General features: G+C 69.1%; 3 protein-coding genes and 1 long non-coding RNA gene across 6 annotated transcripts; 1 reads left to right on the plus strand and 3 right to left on the minus strand.

The window, feature by feature from the left end:
- Window positions 1-124: 124 nt before the first annotated feature.
- On the minus strand, window positions 125-6,133 carry SARS1 (seryl-tRNA synthetase 1). Its single transcript, XM_027444852.3, has 11 exons — window positions 5,905-6,133; window positions 4,603-4,673; window positions 4,409-4,489; window positions 3,625-3,783; window positions 2,890-3,033; window positions 2,645-2,800; window positions 1,891-2,112; window positions 1,678-1,807; window positions 900-1,057; window positions 685-814; window positions 125-586 (listed from the first exon to the last, which is right to left on the minus strand). The coding sequence occupies exons 1-11, from the start codon at window positions 6,038-6,040 to the stop codon at window positions 429-431; spliced, it is 1,545 nt and encodes a 514-aa protein (XP_027300653.1). The 5' UTR covers window positions 6,041-6,133; the 3' UTR covers window positions 125-428.
- A 680-nt stretch (window positions 6,134-6,813) lies between these two features.
- Window positions 6,814-17,513, minus strand: ELAPOR1 (endosome-lysosome associated apoptosis and autophagy regulator 1). Of its 2 annotated transcripts, XM_072028600.1 has the most exons (22): window positions 17,319-17,513; window positions 14,932-15,052; window positions 14,171-14,363; window positions 13,165-13,312; window positions 13,006-13,086; window positions 12,606-12,711; window positions 12,387-12,536; window positions 12,159-12,247; window positions 11,881-12,058; window positions 11,648-11,776; window positions 11,480-11,570; window positions 11,299-11,404; window positions 11,093-11,230; window positions 10,768-11,022; window positions 10,180-10,353; window positions 9,471-9,648; window positions 9,223-9,319; window positions 9,034-9,135; window positions 8,486-8,612; window positions 8,218-8,396; window positions 7,964-8,129; window positions 6,814-7,637 (listed from the first exon to the last, which is right to left on the minus strand). In XM_072028600.1, exons 1-22 carry the CDS (start codon window positions 17,436-17,438, stop codon window positions 7,569-7,571), a joined length of 2,997 nt encoding a protein of 998 aa, XP_071884701.1. In that variant the 5' UTR covers window positions 17,439-17,513; the 3' UTR covers window positions 6,814-7,568. The 2 variants fall into 2 exon arrangements, with proteins under 2 accessions (XP_071884701.1, XP_071884702.1); XM_072028601.1 differs by lacking the exon at window positions 17,319-17,513 and having other exon boundaries at window positions 14,927-17,289.
- Window positions 9,275-22,337, minus strand: TMEM167B (transmembrane protein 167B). 2 transcript variants are annotated; one of them, XM_072028605.1, is made up of 4 exons: window positions 22,184-22,337; window positions 21,952-22,083; window positions 19,204-19,294; window positions 9,275-9,286 (listed from the first exon to the last, which is right to left on the minus strand). In XM_072028605.1, exons 1-3 carry the CDS (start codon window positions 22,245-22,247, stop codon window positions 19,212-19,214), a joined length of 279 nt encoding a protein of 92 aa, XP_071884706.1. In that variant the 5' UTR covers window positions 22,248-22,337; the 3' UTR covers window positions 9,275-9,286; window positions 19,204-19,211. The 2 variants fall into 2 exon arrangements, with proteins under 2 accessions (XP_071884706.1, XP_038024124.1); XM_038168196.2 differs by lacking the exon at window positions 9,275-9,286 and having other exon boundaries at window positions 18,999-19,294.
- LOC119713910 (uncharacterized) lies at window positions 17,978-18,415 on the plus strand. The gene is made up of 2 exons (XR_005261032.2): window positions 17,978-18,110; window positions 18,317-18,415. It is a non-coding gene; the product is annotated as an uncharacterized lncRNA (long non-coding RNA).
- Window positions 22,338-24,110: the final 1,773 nt, after the last annotated feature.

The following is a 24,110-nucleotide window of genomic DNA, read 5'->3' on the forward strand; positions in this document are numbered from 1 at the left end:
GGACAGAGAAGGGGAGAGGGGACCGGAGTCCCCCCCCCAACGCTGCAGCGCTGCCCCAGCCCCCCAGCAACCACCCCTCGCTGTGCGTGGACCCCCAGAGGGGCACAGGCAGCCCAACAACACATCTCAGCAGCTTTGCTTTATTGGATTGAAGGAGAGGAAAGTTTCTGCCCCTGGGATGAGCCCGCAGGGCAGCGACCCAGGGGCGCATGGCCCCGCTTGGGGGGGGGGGGGACGGGGGGGCCGGAGCCCCGATACTGTCAGTTCTTCATCCCGGCGCTCCGGGCCGGGGGGGCCGGGCGGTGACCAGCAGCTCCCTGACGCAGACGGGGCCCCGAAGCAGAGGTGATGATGGATGGGCGCAGCCCGAGCCGGGGAAGAAGCCGAGATGATTCAGGAGGCCTCGCCGGCGGCCCTGGGGCCAGCATTTAGGCGCTGTTCACGCCCATGTTCTGCATCTGCTCCTCCAGCACCCGGTCTCCTCCTGCCGACTTCTTCTTGCTGCCCTCCTGCTGCTTCTTCTGCTTCTTGGAGAGCTCCTGCTCGATGGGGGCCGGCTTCACGAACGGGATCATCTCTCGGAGGTCTGGGGGAAAAGCAAGTGGGGCAGATCGCACCGGGGGCACGCGGGGTGCCCGGGGACCCAGCCATGGAGCCCGGGCAGGGCAGGGCAGCGGCTGCTACCTGGGGGCATGAAGTCGCGCAGCCTCTCAGGTATGAGGATGCCCTCCTCCGTCTGGTAGTTCTCCAGGATGGCGCAGATGGTCCGGGTTGTGGCGCACATCGTGGCGTTGAGCATGTGCACAAACTCCACCTGCAGCAGGGTGGGGGGGGACGCAGTGAAGCAGAAGACGGGGAGAGCAGGACCACCCCCCGCCAGCCAAGCCGCGCGCCCTCACCTTGTCCATCATCTTCTTGGTCTGCCCGTAGCGGATGCGCAAGCGGCGTGCCTGGTAGTCGGTGCAGTTGGAGCAGGACACGAGCTCCCGGAAAGCCCCTGACCCCGGGAACCAAGCCTCCAGGTCCAGCTTCTTGCTGGCAGCGTGATTCAAGGCGCCTGCGAGATGGGAGGGCTGCAGTTAGCACGGTTCAGCCCAAGCAGACCCCCTGTTAGGATGGCAGCGGAGGCTAAGGCTTGAATTCTACAAAGCAGCTTCAGCAGCACTGTGCCACTGCTCTGCACTTGTCCCAGGGCAGCCGTGTCCCTGCTCAGCAGAGCAGAGGCTGGAAGGAACCACTACAGAAGCCAATTCCCCTGGGAGGAGTCACTCAGACTGTCCTTCCCTTCCAGAGGGACAGTGGGGACGCAGCAGGGACATGGTCCCAGCACGGTGGGGGTGCCCACGCAGTGCGTGTCCGTCCTGGTGGGCCTGGAGTGACACAGAGCATCGCTGCAGGAAAGCTGACGTCCCCTTCCTCTGTGCCCAGCGCCAAGGCGCCGCCTCCCTGCACCAGGCCTGGGGACTGACACCGTGGGAACGCGAGCCAGGGATGCTCTCGGACAAAGAAAGCTGTGCCGGGAAGTGGGTCAGGGCACGGTGGCACCCGAGGCGCTGGCACAGGCGCCTGGTCTGCTCCCAGGCCATTGTGGCAAGGAGATGGAGCAGGGAAGTCCCCACCCCAAGGGCTTTCCCAGTACGCTGGCACCCCGCACGGCCCCACGGCGGGGACCCCTACCCGAGACGATGTTCACGATGTGGTAGGGGATGCCCAGGGACTGGTAGAAGTCCTCGGCCGTGGCGATCATCTCATCAAACATCTCCCACGACTTGTTGTCGTGTGGCGAGGCGTAGACAAACTGCTCGATCTGCGGAGAGACAGCGGCCCCCCCGTCAGCTCCGGCCTGGGAGGGGGCACAAATGCCCCGCGGGGGCTCCCTGCTCCTCTCACCTTCTCGAACTGGTGGACGCGGAAGATGCCGCGGGTGTCTCGGCCGTGCGAGCCAACCTCCTGGCGGAAGCAGGTGGACAGCCCCGCGTATTTGATGGGCAAATCCTCCGGCTTCAGCCACTCGTCCCGGTGCAGGGCTGCGATGGGCTGCTCCGAGGTGGCGATGAGGTACTTCTCGTCGATGGAGCTGTCCTCCGCCTTCTCGCTGCCCTTGCCAATCACCTGGGGAGCAGGGGGAACCACGTGGGGACGGGAAAGAGCCTCTGTCCCCCGTCCCCAGCTGTCCCTGCACCTCTGGGGACAAAGTCCCCCAGCCCTGGCAGATGCTCGGGGCAGCCAGCACAGGCACCCGCGCTCCCCAGCAGCGAGGCTTCCCAGGAGGGGAACAGGACGGCTCCGAAGTGGGTCAAGAAAAGGGGAGCAGCTGCCGTGCGCTGCTTGTTTGGCCTCCTTTCTAGGCCCCAATGGCCTCCTGCCAGCTCCCGATGGCGAGGCTGGGGACGAGCTGTCACCCGTCACCCTATTGCCTTGACAACCGGCTGCGTCTGCACTGGGCCTTCCTCATCCCCACCGGGCCTTCCTCGGAAGAAGACGGACACAGGGAAGGGGAGCAGCAGGGAGCCGATGCCACGGCCTTGCAAAGGGACAAAGGGACAGCAGCCGGCTGCCTCCTGGGGAGGGCATGCAGCAGAGGCCGGGCTGGATGTGGGTGCCGGGCGGCGAGACGCAGAGAGCCAGCGGGCGTCGGGCTCACCTTGTACAGCTCCTCGTCGAACTGGCTGAGCTGGGCCACCTCCTGCATCACCTCCTTGCGCATGAAGAAGGGGGTGTAGACGGGAGTGTAGCCCTTGGCGCGGAGGCTCTGCAGGGCGTACTGGATCAGGGCCTGCTCCAGGAACACCAGGGGACCCTGCGGGACAAGGGGAAGCCACCGGGGGTCACACTGCCCCGCTGCGCCGCCCCCGCTCCCCCAGCAGCGCCGCAGGGCTGGGCTCTCACCTTAAGGAAGTAGCCCCGGCTCCCCGCGACGACGGCTCCCTTCTCTCCCTCGTAACCGTCCACCATCACCACCAGGTCCACGTGGGAATACTTCTTCCTGCAGCTGCAGTCACCCCAGACCCGCTCCACCTTGTTGTCCACGTCCTGCACAAAGGCAAGGGGCAGAGACCATCACCTGTCCCCCCTGGGCTGCAGCGACACCAGGCTGCTCCTCACCACGCTGTCCTGAGCCCAGGCTGGGAGCCGGGGCCCCAGCCTCTTCCCTTCCCCTTCCCCACTCCCCGGCCCCCTCCGGGGCCAGGCTTTGCCACCTGGCAGCGCCTGAACCCAGACCCCCGAGGCAGAGCTGGAACCCCAGTGCTGGTCCCTGCTGGTCACTCATTGTGCGGCCACTTGGCAGCCGGCCCAGCCCAATTGTGCTCCCCCAGCAAAATATTCCTGCTGGATGAATGAGGGCAGCCCAGGGAGATCCCAGCCCCCAGCTCCCAGCGAGTTTCCCATGGATTCCCCGAACAATGGCCGTGTCCCGCGCTGTCTGAGCTGCTCTTTGTGTGCTCCCTGCAGGAAACGCTGCCTTGTCATGCAGATTTCATTCACCGCCCGCGGATCTGGGGGCACCTCCCCGCAGCGCGTCCCACTTGCAGTGGTTTCTGGCTTTGATGCACCAGCAGGGCTGGCTCTGGTCAGCCCCACGGCTCCCCACACTGCAGGCAGCCGTGCTCCGTCCGGCCCTACCTCGTCGTTGCTGATGGGCACCGAGGGGTGCAGGAGGTTCCCGATCTCCCGGAGACTCTCGAAGCGCTCTGCCTCCAGCCTGACGCGCTCGGCGTCGCACTTGAGGATGGCTTCGTCGATCAGGAGACGGACTTTCTTGATCTGGGATACCTGCAGCCCCTGTGTGCAGGCAGCGGGGTGAGATGGGGAAGGGAGGAAAACCGTGGGGGAGAGGGGGCTGGCAGCTGAGGGCAGTTAATCACAGACCCCCACCCACCGACACGGCCTCTGGAGCGAAACCATGGACTGAACACATCAAACAACAGCCAGGGAGCACAAAGGCCCAGCATAAGTCAAGCTCTGAAAGGCCCTGAGCAAGCTACGGCGTCACGCAGCGCCTGGCAGCGACAAGGGGGAGCAGTCAGCTCCCATGGCAGCAAAAGGCGGCCGGTGCCACGCTCATTAAACATCTCAGCTAACGAAGAGGGGAGGGGAACGAGCAGGGAGGAAGGGCCTCACAGAGGACACGCAATTATTGAGGCTGCTCAAATCCCCCACAGAACCAAATGACAAGCTGGAGACCAGGCCAACACACACAGAGACTGCAACGTCCTTAAGACGAACAACACCGGGCAAGAGCCGGTCACCACTGGTGTGGGACTGGGAGAAACTGGGAGCTGCCTGGGGGGCTGCAGGCAGCCGCCCTGCCCTGCTGCTGGGGTTTCCACACACCTCACGCTGCCAGTTTGGGCAGGGACAGGCGAAGCCCTGGATGAAAGCAGCAGGGAGCCGGGGCTGGACTCACCCCGAGGATGTCGGCCGTGAGCTCGTCCAGGTTCTGCGCGCTCTCCGGAACGGACTCGTCAGTCCCCACGGGTTCTTTTTTCTGCAGCGGGAGGAAAGAAAAAAAAACCCACCGTGCGTAAAGACTGAAGGAATGAAGGAACAGAGTAAAAATATTCTTTAATGATGCTAGGAACAGGCCTGCAAGGCCCCCACCTTCATCTTGTCCCCGATTGTTTTGCTGCACAGGTTCTTCAGCTTGTTCAGGTTATCGGCACGAAACCTACCTGGAAGGAGGAGCAGAGGAGGCTGTCAGCAAGGCACGGGAGGGGGGCTACAACCCCAACCCCCCAGTGCTACAGCTCGACCTGACCCCCTCCTACCAGTGCTGCCCCCCCGCAGACAGCTCCCACACCAAGGATTTGTTGGAGCCCACTGGGGCTGTGGCCCCACCGGGACCCCCAGGCTGGACTGGGGCTGTCGGGGTGCGGGCGGACCCAGGGCCATGGGGTGACAGCCAAGAGATTTGGGTCATTCCCCTCTCCCTGCTATTGCCTGGGAAAGCCTCAAAGAGCCGGGGAGGAGCTGACACGAGGACGAGGAGGGGACACGGGGCAGGACCGGGCAGGAGGCAGGACACAGCTGTCCCTGCTGGCAGCAGCCCCGGCACCCACACGGTGACATGGGGACATGGTGACACCGGCACGGGGGGGAAGAGCCAGCCCCTGCCTCCGGGAACATCCCTGGGCAGGAGGAGAGCTCTGGGGGGGGGGCACCTGGCACAGACGGGCAGGACGAGGCTCTGGGAGCGGGGGCTGCCGGGGGGGCACCGGGCAGGATGCAGGGCCCTGGCGGCCACCCCAAGGGCAGCGTGGTGAGGATTGCATCAGCCACGGCTCAGCCCCGCAGCGCGGCGGCGCAGGGCACGATGCGGGGTGACGGCCACACGCTGCGGGGTGGCAGCGGGGGGGGCAGCGGGGGGGGTGACAGCGGGGACAGCAGTGGGAGCAGGGGTGGTGGCAGCGGTGCCAGCGGTGGTGGCAGCCGGGGGACGCGCTGGGCGTGATGCAGCAGGGCCGGGCTCAGCCTCCCCCCCCTCCCACCCCCCTGGTAAGGCCGAGCCCCCTCTGCGGCACCGGGGCGGCGGCTGCTGCCCCCCCCCCCCCCCAGCGCCCCCTCCGGTCCCCCCGCAGCCGGACCCGGGGCTCGGTGCCCGCTCCCGGTCCCCACCCGGTGCTATGGGGGGGGGGGTGCCCGGTGCTGCCCGGGCTCGGGGCGGCTCCGCGGGGAGGGGGCACCGGGACCCCCGCACCAGGGCGCACCCGGGCACTGCGGGACCCCCCCGGGACCCCCCCCCCCCCGAGACCCCCGGCCCGGGGCATGGGGGGTGGGGTGGGGGGGGCACCCCCGGGGCCAGGCGTGCGGCCGGGGCCGGGCCCCGCAGAGCCGGGGGGGTCCCGGGGATGGCGGGGGGGTCCCGGGGGGGGGGTCCCGGTCGCGCCCCCCCGCCCCACGTACACCTCCGCCAGGCGCCGTCGGCCCGCACCAGCGCGTCCACCAGCGCCGGGTCCTTGAAGCGCTTCCGCTGCATCTCCCGCATGGCGCCGGGGTCGCCGCCTTTATCGGCACGGAACAGGTCCAGGTCCAGCACCATGGCGGCGGCGGCGGCGGCGGCGGCCTCGGGGCGGCCTCGGAGCGGCGGCGGCGGCGGCAGCGGCTCCCCCGGTGCGCGTGCGCGGGGCGGGGCCGCGCGGAGACACCGCGAGGGGGCACCGGGGGTGGGAGGGGCACCGGGGGGGGGGCGGGGCCGGGAGGGGCACCGGGGGGCGCTGGGGGTGCCCGCGGCCCCCCCTGAGCACCCCCTGGCACCCTGCGGTGTGTCCCGTGGCACCCCAGGGTGCTCCGTGGCTCCCCGCGGCACCCCCCCAATATCCCACGGGCACCTCCCGGCACCCCACAGGACCCTTGTGGGACCCTCTGGTGTCTCCCATGGCACCCCCGGGTGCCCCATGACACCCCGCAGCACTGTATGGCACCCCAAGGAACCCGATGGCAACGCGCAGTGTTCCAGGGGCACCTTCCAGCACCCCACAGGACCCTCGTGGGACCCTAAGGTGGCTCCCATGGCACCCCAAGGTGCTCCATGGCATCCCTTGGCACCCTATAGCATCCCCACAGCACCCCATGGCACCATATGGCATCCCCATAGGACCCCATGTCACCCTATAGCATCCCCACGGCACCCCATGGCACCATATGGCATCCCCACGGCACCCCATGGCACCATATGGCATCCCCACAGCACCCCAGCTTTCCCCTGCCCCTCTCCCTCCCCACCCCTGGGTGCCAGGCTGGGCCCCCCGCCCTGTGCCAGGGCCCCCCCAGCCAGCCCCGCTCCCCCTGCAGCACGGAGTCACCCCCCAGGACTCAGAAACGTCGCCTTTATTGCACGGCCGGGACATGCGGGGCCTCCCGGCGCCGCCTAGAAAACGTGGAGATCGCTGTAAAAAGGGGGGGGCTGGAGCCGCGGGGCTGGGGGGCAGCAGCCACCCCCCCGGGGAGACCCACGGGAGGGACCCAGCAGTGGGGGGGGAACACTGTGCTGGGGGCTGCCAGCATGGGGACACCCACTTTGGGGCAAAACCACCCCAATTGGTGCTTCCCAGGGGGGGCAAGGCAAAGAGAGGGGAGCGGGGCTGGCACGGCATGGCATGAGATGGCATGGCACGGTGTGACATGGCATGACATGGCACAGCGCGGTGTGACAGGGCACGACACGGTGTGACACGGTGTGACACGGCACAGCCAGCCCCCGCCTGCCTCCCTGCCCCACACTGTGGCTGCAGAGCACGGGGCACACACGCAGGAGCTCGCACACGCGTGTGCCATGTGCACACAGCCCCATGCACGCACACACCCTGCAGCCCGGCCCACGTGCACCCACACCCACGTGCAAAATCACCTGTGCACGAGCACACGCCTGCCACACACGTGTGCACCCCCCCCACACGCAGGGGCTGCTCCCGTTGTTCCCGTGCCCAGGGCCGGGTTGGGTCCCCACCCCCTGCATTTGGCATTTAGTGGGGATTCCCAGGGGACACGGGGGGGGTACAAAAGCGCCCCAGGGCTCCGCGGGTCTGTAAGGCCACGGGGACGGGGGGGTGGGGGCGGGCACGGCCCCCTCACAGCTCCAGGTCGGTGCTGCCAGACGACGGCTTCAGCGGGACGGAGTCGAAGCCGTCCGGGGTGCGCTGCGGGGAGAAGGGACACTGAGGCACTGGGAGACCCCCATGCCGGGGACACCGCATCCCTAGGACACCCCGGGACATCCCTAGGACACCCCGGGACATCCCCACTCCCATCCCCTGGGACATCCCCACACTCTGGGATCCCCCCTATCTTTGTGATACCCCCATCCCCTGGGACACCCCTGGTCTTTGTGACACCCCCATTCTTGTGGCACCCCACCCCCTGGGGCATCCCCATCTTTGTGATGCCCCCAGTCTTCATGACACCCCCGTCCCCATGTGGCTCCTGCACCTGCCCCGTGGCCGTGCCCCTCCTGGCGGGCGCCCACCTTGGAGGTGAAGGCCTTGATCTTGCCCAGCAGCGACTTCTTGCTGGCGAAGATGAGCTCGTCCTCGGCGTCCTCGCCCTCCATGATGGCACAGCTGTCGGGCGCCGGCAGCTCGCTCTCCTTGGCCGCCGCATTCATCACCAGCTTGGAGTATTTGTACTCCAGCCTGGGGACCCCCGGCCCCCCGTCAGCCCCGGGAGGTGAGGGGGGGACCTCATGTCCTCCTCCTCCACCCCCTGGAAGCCCCCACTCACTTCTGGTTCTTCTTCCAGAAGTAGGCAGCCAGGGCAGCCAGCAGCACGGCCACGCACGTCCCCACTGAGACCCCCACCTTCAGCCAGAAATCGGCGCTGCGGCAGCCGCGGACCCTCGGCGGGGGCAGGCGCTGCCCCCCGCGGCACAGCCGGGGCTCCCGCCACACGTAGGTGGTCCTCTGTGTGTGTGTGTGGGGGGGACACAGGGGGCTCAGCGGAGCGTCCCCGTGTCCCCACAGCCCCCCACGGCCCCGCGGTGCCCCCGTACCTGCAGGCCACCCTGGCAGGCGCCCACGATGGCGCGGAAGTGGCTGGCGGAGCAGCGCGGGCAGCCCTCGGCCGTCGCCCACAGCAGGTGGAAGGTGCAGCCGTCACAGGTGCCCTCGGGGCATTTGCTGGGGACACGGGCATCGAGGACATGGGGGTGGCTGTCCCCAAAGCCGCCCTCTCCAGGGCAGTGCTGTGTCCCCAGCGGTGGCACCCGCCACTACAGCACGGAGGACACGGGGGTGGCTGTCCCCAAAGTGAGGATCCCGAGTGCCACCCTCCCTGTGGCACTGCGGTGTGTGAGGACAGGAGCTGGGGGGCTGCAAGGATGCTCCTACCCCCAGCCCGGTCCCCAGCTGTGGCACCCACCCAGGCACGGTGGGACACACACACAGGGTATGGGGGTGGCAACTCCCACAGCAAAGTCCCCAAGGACACCACCCTCCCTGTGCACAAGGACCACAGTGCCTGGGGACACCTGGGGGGCAGAATTTAGGGCCGGCTCCCCCCTTCCATGCTACCACCTGCGTCCCCAGTGGCGTCACCCACCTGGGCACAGCCAGGCTGCCGGTGCCTGGCTGCAGCGGGTCGCAGCGCAGGCGGATGGTGGTGGCCCGGCCCCCGCTGCACGACTGCGTCACCTCGCTGGACCTGTGGTGGCACCGGGGGGTGGGGGGTCAGCAAGGTCCCCGGTCCCCCTCCCACACTCCTGGGGGCTTGGCCCCCTCCCGACCCCACCTGTAGAAGAAGATGATGTCGGGCAGCTCGGGGTTGGCAGGGGGGAAGAGCTCGGGGGGCGCGGTGATGCCGTCCAGCGTGGGGCTCGTGGTGACACCTGTGATGGCAGCAGGGTGATGCCGTGTCCCTGGTGCCAGGGGTCCCAGCACCCGTGGGTGCCAAGAGCGCCTGCAGATGCTGAGCGTGCCCGGAGGCTCGCCAGGGGCTGGGACGAGGATCAAGGAGAAAAGGGGGCTCTATCCGCTCACCCACGACGCGGTCAGCCAGGCTGACGGGCTGCGAGGACACCACCGCCCGGTAGCCCACCACGTCAGAGGGCACCACGATGGCCTGGCACACGTGGGACGTCACCACCCGGCCCGTGCCCCCCTCCTCCGGCAGCCGCGCGTCCGTCACGTTGTCCGTGCACGAGGCCACCTTCCTGCCCTGCCGGCGGGGCACACGTGTGACACGAGGCGGGGGCACTGCGTGTGCATGTGCGGGCAGGGCTGTGTGTGTGTGTGTGTGTGTGCGTGCACGTTTGGGGTGTGCATTTGCATGACCGCGTGCACGTGTGAACGTGCATGCCCGTGTGTATGCATGCTGCCCTGAGTTTGTGCAAGTGAACACGAGCATTTGCACAAGTGTGCTCATGTCCACATGCAGGACACACTCACTGGGAGCGTGTGCTTGCATGACCGTGCGTGTACGCACGCGTGTTTGCACAACCACGTGCCTGTGGCCATGTGCGTGCAGGCGTGCTTGCATGCTTGAACATGAGCACAATTGCATGACTACGCACGTGTTTGCACAGCCGTGCACGTGGCTTTGCATGTGTGTTTGTACAGCTGTGCACACACACGGTGCACACAACTGCCAGCACACATCTGCACGCCCCCACGCACCCACGTGGCTGCATGCCCGCGTGTCCCCCCCTGCCCCATGCCCACCCCCGTGCGCCTCCAGTGCCGCACTCACGCGGTTGCCGCAGAGGCTGATGTTGAAGTGGTGGAAGTACTTGAGGCCCTTGGAGGTGAAGCTGGGGCCGCTGGCGAACGCCGTGCTGGTGGCCAGCGCCGAGAAGTCGTAGTGCAGCGTGCGGCCCGGCAGCGCCAGCGAGAAGCTGCAGTTGTTGTAGCAGAGGGAGCGGACCTGGCCGGGGGGGGCACTCAGGGACCGCTGCGGGGGGCTGGGGTCACCCAGCTGGGGTCCCATCGTGCCACCCAGATGGGATGGCCAGAGGGGCCGGTGTCACCCACTTGGGGACATCCAGGGGGGAGTAACAGCCCTGCAGGGCTGGGTACTGCCAGCTATTGGAGCTACTGGGGGCTGAATGGAGAGGGGATGGTGCCCCCCCTTGGGGACCTAGGGGGTGGTGCCAGCCACCGGGGGCTGGTGCCAACCATCAGGGGCTGGTGCCAACCATTAGGGGCTGGTGCCACCCCCTTGGGGATGGCCAGGGGCTGGTGCCCCCCTCTGGTGCCCAGAACATGGCCCATCTGGGATGCCTGGGGTCTGGTGTCACCCCTGGGGATGCCACCCTTGGGGACAGGTGGGGACAGTCACCTGGTTGCTGTGGGTGCCGGGGCCACAGGGCTGGCAGGTGGGGGTGCTGCCGGGTGGGTGCCCCTGCAGGTAGGTGCCGGGGGGACAGGGCTGGCAGGCACCGGTGGCGTGGTCCAGGGCATGCCCAGGGGGGCAGGGGGCGCAGGCCCCCCCTGGCTCGGGGGCGCAGCGTCGGCAGAAGGAGGCCACCCCGCCCAGCACGTTGGTGATGTTGACGGAGTAGAGCTTGGCCACGTCGCTGGTGTACCGCCGGCCCTGGCACCAGGAGCAGCCGTCAGCATCCCCCGAAGGGACACCGCTGTCCCTGTCCCTGTCCCCAGCTCACCGCCTCGTGGTAGGGCGTGCGCTGGAACGCCCAGGTGAAGCTCATAGTGGCGTTCTTCTCCACCACGTAGGTGTACGACTGCTTCCCCTTGGGCCCCGTCCACGTCTCCACCGGCGTGTTGGTGCGGGAATTGACACCCTGCGGGGACACAGGGGGACGTGGGACACCCCGTGGCCTGGCCCCACCACCCCACCGCCACCACTCACCACCATGAAGTAGAGCTCGCAGCTGACGCTGCACATGGTCTCAAACACAAAGGTGATCCTGGCCACCTCCTTGCTGTCCCCGTCCTCCAGCGCCGGCTGCGGGGGACTGGGGACGCAGGGGACAGTGAGGACCACTGCCCGCCCCACAGCATTGCCACCGTCCCCGTGGGGACATGCTCACCTGAAGCCAGGCACCACCAGTGTGAGGATCATGAAGTCGTTGTCGGAGGCTCCTGCTGCCGTGTAGATGTAGTCCCCGGCCACCTCCCAGCCTGCAAGGACGAGGTGACGACTCGGCGAGGTTCCCTGCTGCCCGTGGGGATGGGGAGGGGACGGCGCCCACCAGTACCTGCCATCCCCTTGTACTCGAAGTTGATGCCACTGAGCACGGTGGTCTCCATGTTGGGGGGCAGCACATTCCACCACTTGTACTCCAGCCCCAGCACCGGCTCGGTGCCAGCCGGGCAGCGGATGCAGCCTGGGGACACCGGGGACAGCCCTGCAGGGGGGCAGCGCCCACGGCCCCCCCGAGGTGTGAGGGTGCCCGGACACCCCACGGGACGGTCCCGGGGACCTCCTTACCTGAGCCGTTGGAGTAGGAGCCGTAGGGACAGGGCTCACAGGCGCTGCTGTTGCTTTTGAAGAAACCCGGGTTGCAGGGGGGGCACTTGGTTTTCACCCCCGAGGGGGGCAGCTGGGCTGCCTGCGGCAGCTCCTCGTTGCAGATTTTCGGCTCTGCCCACTTGAACATGAGCTGGGTCTGGGCAGGCAGGGGCACAGGGTGAGCTGGCACCGGGAGGGCGTGGGGGCAGCACGCGGGGACCCTAGGGAGCAGGGCGGGGGGGGCGGTGGGGCTGTACCTCCCCGTTGGCATCGCAAGCTGTGTGCGTGTAGAAGTAATCCTTGTCCGTGCAGGGCGGCCGCACCTTGCAGGACGCGGAGCCTTGCTCTGCCGGGCGGTGACAGCGGTGAGGTCCCCAGGGGGCACCCCGGGATGTCCTCCACGTCCCCGCGGGGACATCCCTCGGAGCATCCCCGAGCATCCCGGGGCTGCAGGGGCAGCGGGGACGGGGACACGCGGCTCTCACCCGCGTAGGTGGCCAGCTCGCAGGGCTGGCAGGCGGTGGCACCTTTGCTGGAGAAGGTGTTGGCGGGGCAGAGCTGGCAGAAGGAGGAGCCGGCGGCGGCGGCGTAGGTGCCAGGTTTGCAGGGAAAGCACTCGGAGGTGTAGGCGACTCCTGGCAGCACGAAGGTGCTCAGGGTGGGGTGGGGCACAGCAGGAGCCCCCCCACCCCGTGCCCACCTACCTGTGATCCCGATGTTCCTCACCAGCACGGGCTTGGGGACCTTGGACCAGACGGAGAAAGCCGTGGTCCTCCAGTAGAGCACGTTGTTGCCGCGGCTCAGCTCCACCTGGGGGGGGAGCGGGGGGATCCCAGTGATGGGGAGGGGCTGGAACCCATTGGGGGTCACGGCACCCACCCCTGTCTGCCTCCACCGACCCTCCCCTTTGTGCCCTCAGAGAGCATCTCCCTGTGCTGGGGTGACAAGGGAGCTGTGAGAGGAGACAGATGACCCCAGGGGGGCTGTGGCGAGGGACCCTTCAGGGGGGGCTGTGACAAGGACCCTGGGTGGGAGCCCTGGGGGGGCTTCCCCAAGGAGCTGTGCCGTGGATCCCCCTGTGCCACCTCCGTCCCCCTCGCTCACGCTGTGGAACTCCCAGCCCTTCTCCGTGGTCCGCATCCAGCGCGACTCCTCCACCGTGGGCTGGCACTGGTCGTTCTGCACCTGCGGGGACAGGGACGGCGTCACGAGGGGGACACCCCCCTGTGAACCCAGGACCCCTGCCCTGCACCCCGCACCCACAAAGAACTCGAAGACGATGCTGCTGTCGGGGTAGATGTACTCGAAGGAGACAGTGCCCGACTGCTTCAGGTTGACGGCGTACATGAGGGTGGCCGTGCACTCGTCCGTGTTGGAGGCGATGTAGTCACCCAGCGGCACCCACGTCGACCTGGGGCAGGTGACACAGAGCAGCACGGGGTGACACGGGCTCTGTCCCCAGGGCATCTCGAGGTCTGAACCTTGCCGTGGCCAGGATGCTGGGAAAAGGGCAGTGGGGACAGGTGACAGCCCTGGGTGGCCCACGGGAGCAAAACGTGACCCAGGGCACAGCACACGAAAGCACAGGGATGGAACAGCACAGGGTGCTACTGCTGCACCTGCAGGGTGCTGGGGAGGCAAGGAGTTTAGGGGTGTGCTAAAGGGCTGGGGGAAATCCAGGTAGCTCCGGGTGCTGGGGAGAACCCAGGGGACGTCACAGCGTGGTGACAAGGGGACATCCCCCTGCCAGCCCGCCCCTGGTGCTGCCTCAGCCAAGTGGGCTGAGACGCGGGTGGGCTGCGGGAGGGGGATCCTGCAGCGCCGGGACCGCGGGTGAATAATTAAAGGCTGCTGGAAGTAGGTTACATTTGCAAGCTGCATCAACGCTGCGGCGCGTGGCAGGCGCAGGCTGCTGGCACGGCGGGGCTCGACGGCTGCCACCGGCACTGATCAAAGGCCCGCGGTGGAAAACAAAGGCACCGCTCGTGCGGCAGCAGCGGGGAGGGCCCCAGGCACCAGCTCCCTCCGTGACGGGGGCTGCGGATGGGTCCTGCCAGGGGGCTGCAGCCAGGACAGGGTGGGACGAGGCTGCTGGGATGTCCCCTCCCTGCGACTGGGCTGCTTCAGGGCTGCCAGGGATGGGCAAGGAGGGAGCAGGGGGGCAATTTTCCGTGCATGGACGTGTCCCAAGCACGCTGCAGCCCCCGGGTGTCGGTACCCGGGCAACAGCGGGGCAGGAAGCCCCCAGAACACGGCCGGGGCCACTCACGCCGTGCAGTTCTCCACCGTGTCACCGAAGCTGTCGTCGACCTCCAGGTTGGTGGCGACGTTGGCGAAGCCGTGGGGCACCTCGTCCCACTCGTCGAAGCGCACGCCAGTGCCCAGCGAGTAGGTGCCCTCGGCACAGGGCTTGCACGACTGCGCCTTCATGTCGAGGAACTCACCTGCCTTGCAGGAGAAAGCTGCCCGCGTGCAGGGGGGGCATCAGCGTCGCCGCTGCCCCCTCCCACCGGTGCTGCTTTGGTTTCACTGCCCCCAGCTCTGCTTTTCCAGCGGGACCCCCCCCCCAGCCCTGTCCTGAGCATCCTGCACAGCCCCCAGCAGGAGGGAGAGCAGCCCTGGACGGGTGACTTTGGCCGTGCCGCTGCCTTACAACGCGGCAAGTGGCAGCTGGGAAGGGACCCCGGGACAAAACGTGGTGCGGGCCAGGCACAGCCCCCAACCCACCCTCCTCAGAGGGGCTTCTGTCTGCCCCACGGTATCCCAGGGACGGCCCCGCTGTAACCATCCGTGTGCCGCACCGACGACTCCGTTAATGAGTGTTTATTGCTAAGGAGCAGCTGGATCCTGCCGGCGCCTTTGAAGGCACCGCGTTGCCACCAGGCTTCTGAGAAGCCGCGTTTCGGCTCGCAGCTGCTCCTCGGGAGGAAGGCTCAGCCTTGTCCCCCCCACCCCCTCCCCTTTCTGCTCCACTTTTACCCCTGCTGATCATCCAAAGCCCCCCCCGCCGCTCCTGCACCCCAACCTTACAGCACTCGGTGCCCTTGACGGGGTCCGGCAGCCCGGTGCAGAGTCCCGGTGTGTGCGGCACGGCCACCCTCCACCGCGACCCCGCGCTGTCGCATGCCGTGTACTCGTAGTGGTACTCGGACTGGAAGAGAGAACGCACAGGAGAGCAGGGACCCCACGGGGCCAGATCACCCCCCCATGTGCCCACCCTGTTGCTCTGAACATTTCATTTCAGCTGCAACGCCCCAAGCGCACCGGCTCGAGCAGCTCAACCACGCCGGACTCTAGGGACCGTGCACGTGGCGGGCAAGGATGCTGGGGACAGAGGGATGCTGGGGACAGGGTTAGGCAGGGCGACATCCCCCAGCCCTGATGTCTACCCCACAGGGTGCCAAACCCCCAGAGGGCTGTGGGGACAACCAGGCTGTCCCCAGGGGACGAGCCATCCCCAGCACAGCGAAGGCACCCGGCACTGCCAACCCTTCTGTGGGCAGCCACGGCACCAGCACCGCTCCGGTGCGGGGACAAGGGACACCTGGTGCCATCACCGTGCCACCTCTGCAGCACAGACCCCAAGGGCTGGGGGACCCCTGGCCCTGCTCCGGAGGCAGCCGGGCCCTGTTTGCCTTGGCGTGGCCGCGGCACGCGTTGCTCATTAAACACGCTGCCGGATGCACCGTCCTGCTCGGGAGCCGCCCAGGCTGCAGCCGGGCACCGGGAGAGTGCACAGGGACGGGGGTACAGGGCAGGGGGGGGACAGGTTGGTAGCACCCCCTGGGTGGATGCACGGGGCTGCTGAAGCGCAGAGCACCCGGCTGCATCCTCCCCATTAGGAAATAAGCCGCCAGCTGCCTCCCAGCCGGGACTTGCTCAAGGCCAGGAGGAGGCGACGCTGGCAACACGCGGCACATTCAGTCCCCGAGGCCAGGTCCGGCCGCCCGGTGCTCACCGTGCCCACGGGCAGCTGGCGGGGGCGAGGCAGCGGCACCGCAGCCCCCCCGGCCCCTCCAGAGCACGGAGCCACAGCTCAGTGCCGGCAGCAGATGCGGGAGCGTGGCAGGTTTGTGCGAAAACAAAGCTTTGATGTTTTCTACCAGCACGAGGCAGCGGTGGGGGGACGCAGAAGCGCTGGTAGCCCCCAGCCCCCCCAGATTGGGCATAGAGGAGGTGTCTGTGGTGCTGCAGGGGCCGGTTCTTGGGGACACGGGGGTCCCTATGGCCACGGGCAGGACGGGGGCACCCTCACAGAGCCCAGAGCAGAGAGCAAGCCCCGAGCATCCAATGTCACACATGCTCGAGGCTCTCTGGGGCTCGCACCTCGGTGTTTTCCTCTCCCCAAACTTTGCACCCCCCCCCCTCCAGTCTCAGCGCATGGCTGGCAGCGTGAAGCTGTCAACAGCAGCGAGTCGCTCGCCTTCACCCGCTGTGTGCTCATTAAAGCCAACTCCATCGACCCAACTCAGCCCCGGGGCGGCTGTTCGGTGCTGAGGACCCCAGGTGCTGCCACGAGCCCTTCCCAGCGAGCGATGCCCAAGCGGCAGGGACAGGCAAGGGGACAAGGGACAGGGGGCGAGGGCAGAACCTCGCTGGGAGCAGCCCCCCCCGGCGCCAGCACCGGCTGCAGCCCATTGTTTCCAGCTCTGGGCCGTGGAACAAAAAAAAAAATAAAATTGGATCACAGCAAAAAAGAATGGCCCAGATGAAAAGCAGCCGCTGGAACGGGGCGGGGGGGGGCAGCGGGGAGCACACGGGGCAGGGAGCCCCCCCAGCAGGTGCCCTGTGCTGCTGGGTCGAAAGGCAAAGAGCTGCCAGGCGGGGAGGGAGATGTGGAGGCGGCGAAGGACGGCGCTGGTGGGGCTGGAGCTGGGGGCAGCTGGGGGCAGCTGAATGCCCCCCCCCAGACGGTCCCTGTGCCCGGCACCTCCCCGAGCTCACCTGTGCAGGACGTTTTGTGCCTGCCGGACCCGAGATAAGAGCCGTGCCGTGACCGCCTGCCGGCCTGGCAAAGGCGCACGGGCGAGGGGACGCGTGCCCCGCTGCCACCAACACCACGGGGCAGGGCTGGGGACCCCGCTGGTATCCCCCGGGGGGGGTCAGCGATGGAGGCACCGGGCTGCGACGGGGCTCACCCCAGAGCCCCCCCCCCAGCAGCGGACCCCAGCCGGGCCCCGTCCCCGAGGTCCCCGCCGCTGTCACCCGTTAACCCCCGCTCCTCCCGGCTGACAGCGGCCCGGAGCCGCCCGGTCCCGCACCGGGGGCCGCTCAGCCCCGGTCCCGCGTGGGACACGGCGACAGCCCCCCCACCGGGCCGGGGGCGGCGCGGAGCCCCCCGCACCCTTCCCGTTACGGCCCCCCAGCCCCGTCCCCACGGCACCGGCGCCCCCCCAGCTCCCCCCTCCCGCCGGTACCTCCTTGCAGACGTGCAGCCGCTCCCCGGCGCGGCCCGGCGGCACGGCGGCGGCGGCCACGCACAGCGCCAGCAGCAGCCGCCGGGCCCCGGCCCCGGCCCCGGCCCCGGTCCCGGCCATGGCGCAGCGGCGGCGGCGGCAGCGCTCGGCCCCGTGCGGGCACCGGCCCCGCGGCCCCGCCCCCCGCCAACGGCCCCGCGCGCGCACCTGCCGCCACCTGCACCGCCCCCGCCCCGCCCCCGGCACCGGGCACCGGCACCGGGCCTCGTCCCCCGGGGCATCACCGCCGCTCCCCCTCCCCATCACCCATCCCGGGGGCGGCACCGGCACCGGGCGTCATCGCCCCTCGGGAGCCCGGTGCCGGGCATCACCCCCCGTGCCCCGTCCCTCCCGGTGTCCCCGTGTCACGGCGAAGCATCCCCGCCGTGTGCCCCCCCCCCACACCTCCGCCACGCACCGGGCAACCCCGGTAACGGCCCCGCCCTCGCAGCTGTTACCGGGCAACAGCCGCGGCCAGCACCGGCCCCACCATGGAAGGCGGCGGCGCCTCGTCCCCGCCGGGCCCCCCCCGGCCCTGGAGCCGCCTCCACGCCACGCCCGCGCGGTGCACCCGGGACCACGGGTGAGTGCCCGCTGCGTGCCCCCCGCTGCCGCCCCCCGGCCCCGGTGCGGCGGCTGAGCCCCTGTCCCGGTGCAGGGCCCCCCGGCAGCCGGAGCAGCCCCCGGAGCCCTCCCCGCGGTGCTGGGTGAGCCCCAAGAAGGAGTCGGTGCACAGCATCCAGGGGGGCATCGGTACGGGGATACCGGGATTGGGCGGGGGGCACCGGGACGGGGCGGGCGGCACCGGGACGGGGCGGGGGCTACCGGGACGGGGTGGTTGCGGGGTTGGGGGTGTCACCGGCTGCAGGGGGTGCCCCCGGCCCGGTTATGGGGACGCGGGGGGGGGTCCGTGGGGGCGGTTCCGGTGCCGCCGCCACCCTTCGCGTGTCGCCCCGCAGAGTGCCCGCACAGCGCGGCCACCAACAGCGGCTACTCGCGCAAGGCGGACGGCGGCTTCTTCTCCCCGTAGCGCCGCAATAAAAAGGCCCCGAGCAGCGGCTCGGTGCCGGCGGGCGGATCAGAATCGCGGCGCGCTCAGGGGCCGGGCGCGGGGCCGGGCCTCGCCTATCTGATCGACTCATCCCGCCCGCCCGCCGCACAGCGCCCGGGGGCTTCGCGGCGCGGCTCTTCTCATCTCGGCCGGGGGCCGATCAAATAAGATCAACGTGTAGGCGGCACGCGCAAAGCCCACGCACACACTCACACTCACGCCCCCCCCCCCCCCACGCAGCCCCCACCCGCACACGCCCGCGCTGCCGCCGCTCTGCGCGCGGCCACGCCCCTCCCCGCCCTTTTATAGCCTCCCCCCCGCGCGGGGCACGCTGGGTAGCGGGCAGGCCCCGCCCCGCCGCCTCGCGCCTCCTGGCGGCGGGAGGACCGCGGAGCCCCGCCCACCACGAGGCCCCGCCCCTCCCCTGGCTGAGCCACGCCCACTCAATCGGAAGCCCCGCCCCCTCCCACCGAGCCCTGCCCGTTTCGCAGAGCACCCCCGGCTTAGCCCCGCCCCCTCCCACGAAGCCCCGCCCACACCCCCGAGGCCCCGCCCATTTCCCCGTAGCCCCGCCCAGTCAGGTCCCTGCGTGCCGCTCTCTGCTTTATTGGCCCGGCCCCGCCGCACCGGGACCCCCCCGCGCCCCCCCCCCTGGCCCCGCGGGTCCCCCCCGGCCGTGGGGAGGGGCCGGCGGCACCGGGGGCTGCGTCCTGCCCGGGAGGGGGCCGAGCCCCCCGGCTGCTGGCGGCGGAGCAGCGGCACCGGGATGGGGGCCACGGGGGGCACCGGGGGCGCGGGGGGCTTCACTTGAGGGCCAGGACGTAGAACGCCATCAGCACGCAGGACACCGACACGAAGGCGTGCAGCCGGGTGCCGATCACGGCGGCTGTGGGGGGGGAGAGATGGGCACGACCCCCACGGCCCCACCCCGATGCCCCCGTCCCCGCCCCATGCCCCCAGCCCAGCCCCACACGTTCCCATGAACCCCATGCCGGGAACCCCGTGCCCCCAAACCCAGCCCCCAGTGTTCCCATCCCGGCCACCACACCCCAGTCCCAGACCCCAGTGCCACCACCCCCACCCCGTGCCCCCAAACCCAGCCCGCAGTGACCCCATCCTGGAGCCCCACGTCCCCATCCCAGCCCCATGCCCCTGTCCCGGTCCCCGTGCCCCCATCTCCCCATCCCAGGCCCCGTGTCCCCGTCCCACACCCCAACACCGCCGCTTCCATCCCGCATCCACAGCCCAGCTCCCCGTGTCCCCATCCCGGGACGTCCCATCCCATATCCCTGCCGCAGCCCCGTGTGCCCCTCCTGGTCTCACGTCCCCACTGCAGCCCCACGCCCCCAGCACCCTATCCCCACAACCCCATTGCTGCCCCATCCCCCCTGCAGCCCCACATCCCCATGCCATGCCCCCAGCCCCACATCCCCAGCCCAGAGCCCCTGGTCCCCTATCCCATGTCCTCATCCCAGAGCCCCGTGTCCCCATGTCAGAACCCCATGTCCCCAGATATCCCCCCTGTAGCCCCATGTCCCCATCCCACAGCCCCATGTCCCCATTGCAGCCCCGTGTCCCCATATCAGAACCCCACATCCCCAGATGTCCCCGTTCCAGCCCCACACCCCCACATCCCCCCTGCAACCCTGTGTCCCCATCCTATGCCCCCAGCCCCATGTCCCCAATCCCAGAGCCCCTTGTCCCCTGTCCCATGTCCCTTATCCCATGTCCCCATATCCCCATTATCCCCGTGCAGCCTCACATCCCCATCCCATGTCCCTATCCCAGAGCCCCGTGTTCCCCATCCCCAACCCCATAACCCCAGCCCCGTGTCCCCATTCTGGAGCCCCACATCGTCCCCACCTCCCCACTGCAGCCCCATCTCCCCATCAGAGCCCCACATCCCCAGATGTCCCCGTGCCAGCCCCACACCCCCACATGCCCCCTGCAGCCCCTTGCCCCATCCCAGAGCCCAGGTCCCAGCCTCCCCATCCCAAAGCCCCATGTCCCCAACCCCTGTCCCTTGTCCCACATCCCCATCCCAGAGCCCCATGTCCCCAGATGTCCCTGTCCCAGCCCCACGCCCCCCCCAGCAGCCCCTGGTCCCCTATCCCCCATCCCCAACCCACATACACATCCCGGAGCCCCACGTCCCCATGTCAGAACCCCATGTCCCCAAATACCTGCCCTGCAGCCCCGTGTCCCCATTCCATGCCCCCAGCCCCATGTCCCGATCCTGGAGCCCCGTGTCCCCATCTCCCAACCTCATGTCCCCAGCTGTCCCCGTGCCAGCCCTGTGTCCCCAGCTGCTGTCCCCATCCCGGAGCCCCATGTCCCCATGTCAAAACCCCACATCCCCAAATGTCCCCCCTGCATCCCCATATCCCCATCCCATGCCCCCAGCCCCCTGTCCCCATCCTGGAGCCCCGAGTCCCCACTGCAGCCCCATCTCCCCATCAGAGCCCCACGTCCCCAGATGTCCCCATGCCAGCCCCACACCCCCACATGCCCCCTGCAGCCCCTTGCCCCATCCCGGAGCCCAGGTCCCCGCCTCCCCATCCCAAAGCCCCATGTCCCCAACCCCTGTTCCTTGTCCCACATCCCCATCCCAGAGCCCCATGTCCCCAGGTGTCCCTGTCCCAGCCCCACGCCCCCCCCAGCAGCCCCTGGTCCCCTATCCCCCATCCCCAACCCACATCCACATCCCGGAGCCCCACGTCCCCATGTCAGAACCCCACGTCCCCAAATACCTGCCCTGCAGCCCCGTGTCCCCATTCCATGCCCCCAGCCCCATGTCCCGATCCTGGAGCCCCGTGTCCCCATCTCCCAACCTCATGTCCCCAGCTGTCCCCGTGCCAGCCCTGTGTCCCCAACTGCTGTCCCCATCCCGGAGCCCCATGTCCCCATGTCAAAACCCCACATCCCCAAACGTTCCCCCTGCAGCCCCATGCCCTCCCTGCATCCCCATGTCCCCATCCTGGAGCCCCCGGTCCCCTGTCCCCCCCCCATAGCCCCCTGTCCCCATGTCAGAACCCCATGCCCCCAAACGCCCCCCCTGCAGCCCCATGTCCCCATTCCATGCCCCCAGCCCCATGTCCCGATCCTGGAGCCCCGTGTCCCCATGTCAAAACCCCACATCCCCAAACGTTCCCCCTGCAGTCCCACACCCCCCCTGCATCCCCATGTCCCCATCCCACGCCCCCCAGCCCCCTGTCCCCATGCTGGAGCCCCCTGTCCCCACTGCAGCCCCATCTCCCCATCAGAGCCCCACGTCCCCAGCTGTCCCCCCCCAGCCCCACCCCCCCACAACCCCCCTGCATCCCCTTGCCCCACCCCACGCCCCCAGCCCCCTGCCCCCCCCATAGCCCCCCTGTCCCCATGTCACAACCCCACACCCCCACACGCCCCCCTGCAGCCCCGCGTCCCCGTGTCACAGCCCCACATCCCCCGTGCCACGTCCCCAACCCGCGTCCCCATCCCCCCCGGTGTCCCTGTGTCCCGGTGTCCCGGTGTCCCGGTGTCCCGGTCCCGCCCCCCCCTCACCCTTGTAGCAGACGCCGCCGAGCCCCCTCCTCTCTCCGTGCAGCCAGGCGCGGAGCCGCGGCACCTTCCGCAGGTAGGCGCAGGTGCACACCAGGAGCAGCCCGAAGACCAGCAGCCCGTCCAGCGAGTACACTGCGGGGCACGGCAGCGTCCCGGCACCGCCACCGGGCACCGAGCCCCGAGCCCCGAGCCCCCCCCTCCCCGCTCCCCTTGCCCCCCCCCCCCAGCTCACCGTTGGTCATGGCGGCCCCGGGGCCCTGCCTCAGCGCCGCCCCGGCCCCGAGCGCTCTGCGCATGCGCGCGGCCGACGCCCCGCCGGGAGCGAGCGGCGCGGCCCCGCGGCTCCACAGAGCGCCGGGAGCGCGCGTTGTGCACCCCCACACCTCACGGTCACCCCCCCCCCCTAGAACGGGGGGTCCCCAGCCCCGTGAGGCCGCCCCGGGATGGCCCCCGGGGACAGGTCGGGCCCCGGTGCCGAGCCCGGCGCTGCGGGTGCGGCCGGGACCCCGCGAGCCCGAGCGGTGGCTGCAGAAATGGCTCAGGGGGGCGGGGGGGGCCCTGCTGGCCGCTGACCCCCGGCTGTTTGCCCAGCACTGTGTGTCTGCATCGCGTCCTGCATGCACACCGCCTTCCTGCATCCGTCCGTCCGTCCGTCCGTCTGCCTGTCCATCCGTCTGTCCACTCATCCATCTGTCCGTCCGTCCATCCGTCCATCCACCCATCCATCCATCTGTCTGTCCATCCATTCATCCACCCACCCACCCACCCACACACCCATCTGTCCATCCATCCACCCATCCAACCATCCACCCATCTGCCTGTCCATCCATCCATCCACCCATCCGTCCATCCATCCGTCCGTCCATCTGCCCATCTGTCTGTCCATCCATCCACCCATCCATTCATCCATCCACACACCCACACACCCATCTGTCCATCCATCCATCCACCCATCCATATGTCTGTCCGTCCGTCCGTCCGTCCATCCATCCATCCACACACCCATCCATCCATCCATCTGTCTGTCCATCCATCCATCCACCCATCTATCCACCCATCCATCCCCCCACCCCCCCACCCCCCCTTTCCTTCCCCCCATCTCCCCAATCTCTGCACCCCCCACCCCCTCCCACCGCTCACCACCCCACAGCTGGAGGAGGCCGCACGGTGGGGTTGGGTGGGGGAGGCTGGGCCATGGGGGCGGCCGGGTGATGGCCGGGTGCTGGGCTGGGGGCCGAGGGGTGCCCGAGGGGGGCAGGACCTGGGGGATGGCCGGGGGAGGCCGCACGGGGCGAGGGGAGGTTAAGGGAGACCAAGTCCCGGGGACAGGAGGGGCTCAGAAGAGGCAGGTGACAGCACGGGGCGCCCAGCAGAGCAGCTCGAGGTGTCCCCTGGGTGGGTGCCCCCCTCCTGGCTGCACCCCGGCCCCACTCCCATCCCCGGCCCCTCTCAGTTTGGGTTTTGGGGCCGTGGTGCAGGGCTGGGGCTGTTCACGGCCGTTGGGTGCAGGAGGCCTCGCACGCGGGGTCGGTGCCTCCTCTCCTCCCCCCCCTGTGCCACCGGGGCTCTGCGGCGCTCCCACGGCCCCGTCCCGTGCCCGCAGCCCGGTGCTGTCATTCCAGGAGCACTTGTGGCCGTGGGCGGCCGCGGGCATCGCTTCTCGGTGCCCCCCGTGCTGAGAACCAGAGCGCCCGGGGCTGGAATGAGCTGGCAGGGCCGGGGCATGGGTGCCGGCTCCCACCACAGCCCTGCACCTGCTGCATTTGGAAAAAAAATTAAAATTAAAAATAAAAATAAAAATAAAATAAAAAACCCACAACACCACAAAACCAAGGGTTTTGTGCAGTTTTTGCTAACCAGATGTGTCTGGGAAGGGGATGTGGAGGTTTGAGCGTGATGGAGCTGCGGCTGCTGCTTGGTGCCCCCCAGGGCTGAGGAATGGGGCCGGGGCCGGCACTGCCGGGGCTTTGCCCGTCCCCGTGGGCATGGAGCCGTCCTGCACCCTCCTCCCGGGGCTGGCTGTGCTCTGGCTGTTTTTCTCGTTGTTTTTCTGTTTCCAAAATTAACTGCGGCTCACCTCGTGCCTGCCGGCACCCATCCACCCCGCGGACCCTGCCCCGTACGAAAGGAAGTGCAGAAGCCTGTTTTGAGCAGAGCTC

This window comes from Anas platyrhynchos, chromosome 27 (assembly GCF_047663525.1).
Source record: "Anas platyrhynchos isolate ZD024472 breed Pekin duck chromosome 27, IASCAAS_PekinDuck_T2T, whole genome shotgun sequence".
In the NCBI taxonomy this organism is placed as follows: domain Eukaryota; kingdom Metazoa; phylum Chordata; class Aves; order Anseriformes; family Anatidae; genus Anas; species Anas platyrhynchos.

Excerpts from the sequence above, each read along its gene's own strand:
- SARS1 (XM_027444852.3), bottom strand. The coding sequence starts at position 6,040 with ATGGTGCTGGACCTGGACCTGTTCCGTGCCGATAAAGGCGGCGACCCC. Across the intron at positions 4,490-4,602 it reads CAATCGGGGACAAGATGAAG|AAAAAAGAACCCGTGGGGAC; the intron begins GTGGGGGCCTTG and ends CTCCCGCTGCAG. Across the intron at positions 3,784-4,408 it reads TCACGGCCGACATCCTCGGG|GGGCTGCAGGTATCCCAGAT; the intron begins GTGAGTCCAGCC and ends GCCTGCACACAG.
- TMEM167B (XM_072028605.1), bottom strand. The coding sequence starts at position 22,247 with ATGCGCAGAGCGCTCGGGGCCGGGGCGGCGCTGAGGCAGGGCCCCGGG. Across the intron at positions 22,084-22,183 it reads CGGGGCCGCCATGACCAACG|TGTACTCGCTGGACGGGCTG; the intron begins GTGAGCTGGGGG and ends CGTGCCCCGCAG. Across the intron at positions 19,295-21,951 it reads CGGCGGCGTCTGCTACAAGG|CCGCCGTGATCGGCACCCGG; the intron begins GTGAGGGGGGGG and ends CCCCCCCCACAG.
- ELAPOR1 (XM_072028600.1), bottom strand. The coding sequence starts at position 17,438 with ATGGCCGGGACCGGGGCCGGGGCCGGGGCCGGGGCCCGGCGGCTGCTG. Across the intron at positions 8,613-9,033 it reads GGCAGCCTGGCTGTGCCCAG|CAAATGCCCCGAGGGCACCT; the intron begins GTGGGTGACGCC and ends CCGTGTCCCCAG. Across the intron at positions 8,130-8,217 it reads TTCTGGAAGAAGAACCAGAA|GCTGGAGTACAAATACTCCA; the intron begins GTGAGTGGGGGC and ends GGGGGTCCCCAG.